Consider the following 8,093-nt stretch of genomic DNA (forward strand, 5'->3'; position numbering starts at 1 on the left):
AAAGAAAACGGGCCTGGTGGTGCACGCCTGTAGTCCCAGAACTTGGGGGGTAGAGGCAGGCGGATCTCTGTCAGTTCAAGGCCAGCCTGGTCTACATAGTGAATTCCAGGACAGCTCGGGCTACAGGAAGACCCTGTCTCGAAAAGACCAAAGAAACCCCCAAAAACAAAAACCTTCAAAAAAATATTTAAAAAAATAATGTAAACACGTGGAAAATTGTGATTGTCTAAGACAAAAGAAGACACTAGAAATGGGACCTCACTGACTGGGATCCTCAGCTGGAATCCTGTCACTGATAGTGTTGATGTGTGCAGGAGAGGCCAGTCCTCCATGCAGACAGCCAGTGGGGTGCTGCTCATCTATGCCCCATAAAGAGCACGGGAGCACCAGGAGCCCCTCTGTTGGTTAAATGGAGGGCATCCTACGTGAGACCCTGTTCAAAGACTCTTTCATGGCTTGAGCCTTTTAGCCCCACAGAGTTCCCAAGCACTCCAGGAGTGGCTGCTACAACTAAGGAATGGGCATTTTATTGTATTCCATTTTAAGTAATATAGAAAATTCATTTAAGCCAGGCATTGGTGGCTCATGCCTATAATCCTGGCATTTGGGAAGCTGAAGCAGGAGGATGAGGAGTTGGAAACCAGCCCTGGGTACATAGTAAGACCCTTTCTCAAATGAATAAACAAATAAATAAATAGAAATACATAAACAGTGTACATGGCCAGGGCTGCAGCACTGGGCCCATGCAGCTCTGGAAATTCAGTGCATTTCAAACCACCAGCAATTTGAGGGATGAAGTCCTGCAGAGAACTGTCAGCAAGCAGCTTCACACAGTAGCTTTCAGTTCACTGAAGGTGTCTTGCAAAATAGAAATGACTGATACAATAAGAACACACAGCCAGGATGACAGAGGTGCTCACTGTGGTATCTCCAGTTCCCATAGGTAGCACCATGAGGCTGGAGCAGAGAAGCCTGGAAGAGTCTTAGTCCAATGCATCTGACCCCTTCCCTGTGCTGCCTGCCCAGATGGGTCTTTGTTCTCTAGAACCACAAGAGAAGGTGGAAGGCAGAGCTACTGTGCCACTGCAGGCTTCTAGGTCTCTGCGCCAACAGATAGAACAAGGCCTGCTGAGCACCAGCAGTAAACAAAAACACAGGAAAAAGGGGCAATGGATTTCTTCTAAGTCCCCAAAGTTACTGCTTGCCACAGAGAAGTAGTGACCACATGTGACAGACATGGGACAATGCCAACAACAACATAAGCAGGATACTGGGTCATTCTGGCTTGAGGCTGTGAAATAGCCCTGTTTCAAAAACCTGGCAGCAAATCCACAAGGAACACCACAGCCAGCATAGCCTCATACACAACCTCAAGGCTACCACAAGGTTCCCATGCTGAGGGCTTAAAGAAGGGACAGTACTGTGCCCTTACCAAGTACATCACAGCTCAGGGAGAAGGTTTAAGGCTAGAAACTAGTCCAGTCTTCCTCTAACTGCATGCCTGGAACCCTGGGGGATCTCTACTTTTCAGTCCCCTATGGCTCTGTGCTTGGGACCCTAGAGGTCCTCTGCTTCTCAGTCCTCTGTGACTATGGATCCGGAATTCCAAGGTCATCCACTTCTCAATCCCCCATGGCTATGCCTAGAACCCTGGTGTCCTCTATTTCTAATTCTTCCCAGTGCTCTATGCCTAGAACCCTGGGGATATTCTACTTCTCAGATCCTAAGGTGAGATAGCCATAGTCAAGCATAGGCCTGAAGATGTGTAGAACACCAGTTACCTACGGCTCATTATGTCTGCTCTGCGACACAGCCACAGCTCTGAAGGGTGCCAGGAGTGACTACCCAGTGTGCCTCAGATTGCCAGAATTTACTGTACCAAGGAACAGGGAGGGATTCCATCTCCATAGAGAAGTCATGGCCTCAAGGTTTCAATCTTCATAACCAGAGAAAATAATCTTGTTGCAATTTTAGATATGCAAAATTTACAAAGAAAAGATTTGTTCCCTGAAGCATTGGAGAACACAAGGTTCTCTGAGGCCTTTTGATACAAGGAACAAGGAACAGATGTGAATGTCCTAGACCTGTTACATCCTAATCAGCTACAATGACCCCACCCTCTGCTGCGTGGGAAAGGCTGAGTTCACTGACCAGAGCAGTCTGAGCAGTTTTGCTTTACACAGGTATCTGTCTACTCAGAGAACTAAAAATAAGAAGAAACGTTTGCAGTTATGCTCACTCAGCAGATTGATGGCTTCATGTCTGTGATCAGATCCCCTTTCCAGCATTGCAGGGTACACTTAGCATGTAAGGCTAAAAGTACAGGGCGGGCTCTGACGTGAGACTCAGGCTTCATGGCTAAAACTTTGAGGGGCAAGCAGGGCCTGCCCAGATACATGTCTAGCATGGGGGAGGCCAAAGTGGGGTGAGGGCACCTCCTGTGGGGTCTTTAAGCCACAGAACTGCAGGGTGGCAAAGACCTATCTCTTGCTTTCTCCTGAAATTCAGTATCCTGGTTTTCCACTGCAGGATCCTCAAGTCCAGTTGACTTACAGACCCACATAAGTTCCACTGAAAGAACCCCAGGTTCTTGAGTTGCCCTGCCACTTGGGGCACCCTGTGCCATACGCCAGTAATTCCTGCCTGGAGTGGGCTGGGGAGGCCCTGAAATGCTTCCTTAATCAGTACCAGTGCCTTACACAGGACTCTCTACACTGCTCTCATCTGTGAACACATATGTGAGGCTCAAGGGCCCACAGGGACACTCATTTGACACACATGGGGAAGGATCTGTAGGAACTTTCCCAAGTACCTTCTCTGATCCTCACCCTCAGCATCTCCATTATTACACAGTACAGCTGCTAAGGCATCCCAGTACTTGACCTGGAATCCTCCAGTCCCAACACACCCTGGTCACTCACTTCTGCCAGAGCCAAAGCCAATCTGTCAGATCTTGCTGGCCTGCTAATACTGCAGAACCACATGTGTACCGAGAGCCAGTGACAGGTGCTCAAGTAATGGGAGTAGCCCCTTGAAATGCAGAGATACATACCCCAACATACAAGGCAAGCCCTTGTGAGTGTCTTCTAAATGATTTTCACTTACCAAAAGAATACCTGAAAAACAAAAAGAAAAAAAAAAATAAAAACCTTAAAATGTTGGCTTGCTCTAACTAAAAGCATTCATGTTAAATCATTATGTTTCCCCACCAAGCAGAGCCTACTTATGAGACCAGGGGGTGTGGGGCCCAGGGTACTGCTGGGAGGACCTGCTCCTAGAAGGTCTTGCTTTGGAGAGGACCTATTGCTGGGCACTGAGCAGGCAGAACCAGGGAAGCCCAGAACCCAGCACAAGATGCCATGGAATGAGAGGATGCAACATTCACTTTTCCTATAGAAACACTGATTCTAATTAACTGCCATGGCAAATGTTATACCCTGGGACCTGAAGCTCAAGAGTGCCTGAGGTACCCTGGCAGAGATCACTGGAATAGGGGCCTATGTCAAAGGGATGTGGTATTTTTGCCACCACTGTCATTTACTGTTGAGTCATGTTGGTGCTTAGTGTTCTAGTGCTGAGGATGGAACCCAGAGCATCATACATGCTAGGTAAGCATTCTGCCACTGAGCTGCACTCCCATTGCTCCCCCCCCACTGTCCCCAACCCCTACTGACATCTTTATAAAACACAGACACCTGTTATACCATGACAGAAGACACACTGATGCATGGCACACATGGATGAGCCCTAAAACGCCATGCTGGGAGAAAAGCCAGGCACAAAGTCATGTGTCACAGGAAATACCTGGGCATTTAAATGCCACAGGTGTAACACAAATCCACAAGCAGAATGCAGTTAGTGGTCACCAGGGGCTGATGGAAGGGTGAGGCAATAGACCCTAATTCAGGTTTCTCTTAGGGTGGTGAGAATGGTTTAAACTTGGGAGCAATAGTTTTAGAACTCTGAATACATAAAACCACTGATACAATTTATTTTTGCATTGTTTTATTTGGTTTTGAGACAGAGTCTTGCAATGTACCCCAGGCTGGCCTGGAAATATCTAGCCTAGGCTGTCTTAAACTTGCAATCCTCCTGCCTTAGCCTCCCTAGTGCTGTAATTACAGGTATATAGCACCATACTCAGCTTGTACACATTAAATGGGTAGATTTTTACGGGGCATAAATTACCCCTAAATAAAGAAGAGAAATTGCTTTTAATGAAATATGATAATGAAAAGTGCCTAAGATTTGCCTTCAGACCCTCAGCATGGGGAGGACAGGGCCAGGGAGAGAGGGAATTGAGGGCTCTCCCACAACAGGTCAGCACTGGGGGCTCGCAACATGTCTGCTGTTGGGATTCTTGCTAGTCACTTTCCACCATGAAAAATTAGAACACAAAGGCCATGACACCCCAGACACTGACACCAAGGAGAGGTTTTATGGTCTGGATGTGAGATGTGCCCACAGGCTCATGTGTTTCAAAATTTGGTTCCCCAGATACAGAAACTTTGGGGTGGAGGTAGGTCACTAGGACAGGCCTTTGTGGGTTACAGCCCTGCAGCACTACTTTTGGCCTGAGCTTTTGGTCCCTAGGTTAGTGTCATATGAAAAATCCATGCCTGCAAGCTGCTGTTGCTGCTGTCAAGCCAATGCATTCACTATCCTTGTCCTGCCATGATGAACTATGCCTTCTAAACTGCGAGCCAAAAGAAATCCTCCTCTTCTGGGGGCTTCTGTTACAGCAATGAAATACAAGAGGGGAAGAGAGCTAGCAATGGGGTCTATACTCCCTGAGTGGGCTGATGGCCTGGTGGTTCTGGAACTGTATCAAATGATCCCCAGCCTGGCAGAGAGACACACTGTTCGCAGCTAAAGTAGCAATTCCAGAGCTTGCTTGTTACCCTGGATGTTGGAAGCAGGGAATACATCCCACCTGCCTTGAACATGGTGCTTCATGTCCATAGAGAAAACACTTCAATGGCCAGTGTACTTGCTTTCACATTTGCTGCTAAACTCAGAAATATCCTACCTGACAGACTCTCTACTGAGCAACAATGCTGAACAGAAAATGGGAAAGGACTTACGTTTAAAAACCATTAAGGGTAGGAACTAGGTGAAGTTCCGTGGGTAAGAGCACTTGCTGTGCAAGTATGAGAGCCTGAGTATGAATCCCTAGAATCCATGTAAAAGCTGGGCATGGATACAAGCACCTGTAATCCTAGTATTGGGGGAGAGAGTCAGATAGATCCCAGGAGTTTGCTGGCCAGCCAGCCTAGAAATTATAGGCTTCAGGTTCAGTGAGAGACCTTATCTCAAGGGAAGAAGGCCAAGAGTGATAAAGACATTCGATGTCCCCTTCTGGCCTCCACATGCACACATATGGGTATACAAAACTGCACAAACACATGTATACATGTGCATACACAGAAGAGACTATAAGAAATGAAATTACTAAAAAAAATCAAGAGAAGTTTTGCAGAAGTTTCAATACAGCATAACATCTAGGGTATGGTGTAGCTACTAACTTACTGCTCTTAGATCTACAGTGAGAACAGAAATGCATGAAAAATGTAGTTTGGCAAGGAAAAGGGTATGAACAGGGATTAAACTGATCTGTCTGGATGTCAAGTTGACAAGCGGTAGACTTGTGATGGTTCACCATAACAGTCAGCTGGATTTGGAACCACCCAGGAGACACACTCCTGGGTGCGTCTATGAGGTGTTTCTAGAGAGGTTTAACTGAGGAGGAAAGATCATTCTGAATATGGGTAGTATCATCCCATGGATTGGAGTCTGGGATAGAATAAAAAGGGGTAAAGGAGAAAGAGGACTGAACGCCAGCATTCATTCAACTGTTTCTGAAGGTGAAAGCAATATGACCTTCCACCTCATCCTCCTGCTGCTGTGACTTCCTCACCATGATAGGCTGTTTTCCTTCAAATCATAAGGCAAAAATCACTTCCCCTTTTTAAAGTTGCTTTTGTCAGGTATTCTGTCACAGCAAGGAAAAAAGTAATCAATATAGATACTGACCCCCTCATCTTCTTCCCATATGTTCATATGTACAGTGACACCCCCCCCCCCATGGCCACAGACTTCTCCAGTATGCTCTTCTGTGGTCCATAAACTCTCTGGCCTTGGCATCCCCAAGAACTCCATCAGTACTTGTAGTCCCAGAGGCCACCACCCAATGTGGCTAGCCACAGTGTGGGCTCTGGCATAAGCTGGTAAGAGTCCTCTTGGTAGAGATAGAAAGGGGATACCTCAAAGTCAAGCCCCTCCCTCCGTGTTCCACCAGCCACCTAGTGACTTCTGTCTCCACATCCCCAAACCTCACAGCTGGCAGCAAGTTCTATTCTCCAAAGAGAAAAGCCAGAGTTTGGTTGAATGGTAAGAACAGCTTCTCCCATAGTTTAAATGCTCAATGACACTGCACTGAACTAATCCGAGGCATGCTCACTCAGACACTCCAGTGGCCAGGAAATGTGTCCCTAGGGCTAGGTGACATGTGCTACTTACCAGACCTGTCCCACGTTGACCAAGGACATGTAGAGGACCCAGAGGGCAGCCATTAGAACCATGTTGGCACATCCAGTCACCAGGACGAAGCATGAGAGGCCCAGTCCAAGAAGAGCAAGCAGGTCAAGGTTGAAGTTCATGTCTGACCAGTCCAGCAACCACATGACAGTTGGAGCATAGCTCCAGGCATCCCAGCCAATCTTGCCCTGGAAATACTGCTGGACACTCCTCAGGTACAGCCTGCAGGGCAGCAGGCCCTGGTCACCAATTAGGGCCTTGTTCTGATGGAAGGCCACCAGGAAGGCCACAACTAGAAAACAGACAATGCAGAGGACATGAGTAGGATCAGGCCACCCTCTATGGGCTCAGGGAATATGAGTGGGAACTGAGGTCCTGTGAGGTCAGGGGATTCAAGTAAGAGCTAGGCCCCAATTGGGACAGGAGACAAGAGCAGAAATGAACTCCATGGGCACAAGTAGACGTGAATAGGACAAACCCCCAAGGACACAAGGGGACATGAGCAAAAACAGGCCTCCATGAGTACAGGAGACACCGAGATGAAAAGGGCCTTGGTATATAGGATGTTAAGAGGTAAAGGCTCCCATGGACATAAGGGGACATCAGCAGGAAATAGTCCCATAGACCCAAGGGGACACGTTCTAGTTTGTTTTCTGTTGCTGTGATAAACACCATGACCCAAAGCAACTTAGGGGAGGAAAAGGATTTATTTCAGCTTATGCTTCCAGGTCACAGTCCATCACTAAGTGAAGTCAGAGCAGGAACTCAAGCAGAAACCATGAAGAAGCATTACTTTTGGGCTTGCTCTCTGGCTCATGCCCAGCTAGTTTTCTTATACAGCCTAGACCCATCTGCCTAGGGATGGTACTTGCCCACAGTGGGTTGGGCCCCTGTGTATCAATTAGCAATTATGACAAAGCCCCACAAACGTGTCCACAGGCCAATATGATGAAGGCAATTTTTCAATTGAGATTCTCTCTTCCCAGGTGACTCTAACTTATGTCAGGTTGACAATAAAAACTAACCAGGACAGGATGCAAGCAGTAAATGGCCCCATGGACATAAGAAGATACAGGCAGGAAAGGCCCCCATGGGCACATCCATGTTTCTCAGACATGGCGGGGTGGGGAGGCTGTGGGGATAAGAAAGCAGCCAGGCATCCAAACTACACACAGGTAGTGATATCTCTCTCTCCGTCTCTCTCATTTCAAGATCCTGGGGGCTTATGGAACTTAACCTAGAGAAGGCATGGGGTATCTGTATCTGTTCACATGTGATACATAAACAAGTGAGCTGATACTGGTTATATAAACCAGTGCCTTGTTTTGTGTGAGCATGCAGCATTCACCATCATGGCACATCCTCTGTCAACAGTGCTGCTCCCCAGGACCAGCAGCCTGTGCCACTCACTAGGTTGTGGCTGCCCAACTCAAGTCCAGGCTTCTGAGTCCACCTCTAGGACCTGCCCCTCCACACAGTACTTTCACTTCCTTGAGATATGGACATTATGTGGGTTTGGGTTTGACTATATAGAGATCCTAAGTGGGGGGGGGGAG

At 47.5% G+C, this 8,093-nt stretch overlaps 1 protein-coding gene across 4 annotated transcripts in view; it reads right to left on the minus strand.

The window, feature by feature from the left end:
- The window catches only part of Lmf1 (lipase maturation factor 1), a 102,031-nt gene that overhangs the window by 85,389 nt on the left and 8,549 nt on the right, over positions 1 to 8,093 (minus strand). For 3 of the 4 annotated variants that reach the window (XR_003847502.1, XM_029557739.1, XM_008856158.3), the window contains exons 2-3: positions 6,520 to 6,829; positions 3,106 to 3,116 (exon numbers count right to left, since the gene is read on the minus strand). The exons of the other annotated variant lie outside the window; for it this stretch is intronic. Coding sequence is in view for 2 of the 3 variants with exons in the window: in XM_029557739.1 (XP_029413599.1) it covers positions 3,106 to 3,116; positions 6,520 to 6,829 (321 nt within the window). In the remaining variant the exon portion in view is untranslated. The remainder of the gene's footprint in view (positions 1 to 3,105; positions 3,117 to 6,519; positions 6,830 to 8,093) is intronic. 4 annotated transcript variants of the gene reach the window in all.

Source organism: Nannospalax galili, unplaced genomic scaffold (genome assembly GCF_000622305.1).
Source record: "Nannospalax galili isolate Female #2095 unplaced genomic scaffold, S.galili_v1.0 scaffold668, whole genome shotgun sequence".
Classification (NCBI taxonomy): domain Eukaryota; kingdom Metazoa; phylum Chordata; class Mammalia; order Rodentia; family Spalacidae; genus Nannospalax; species Nannospalax galili.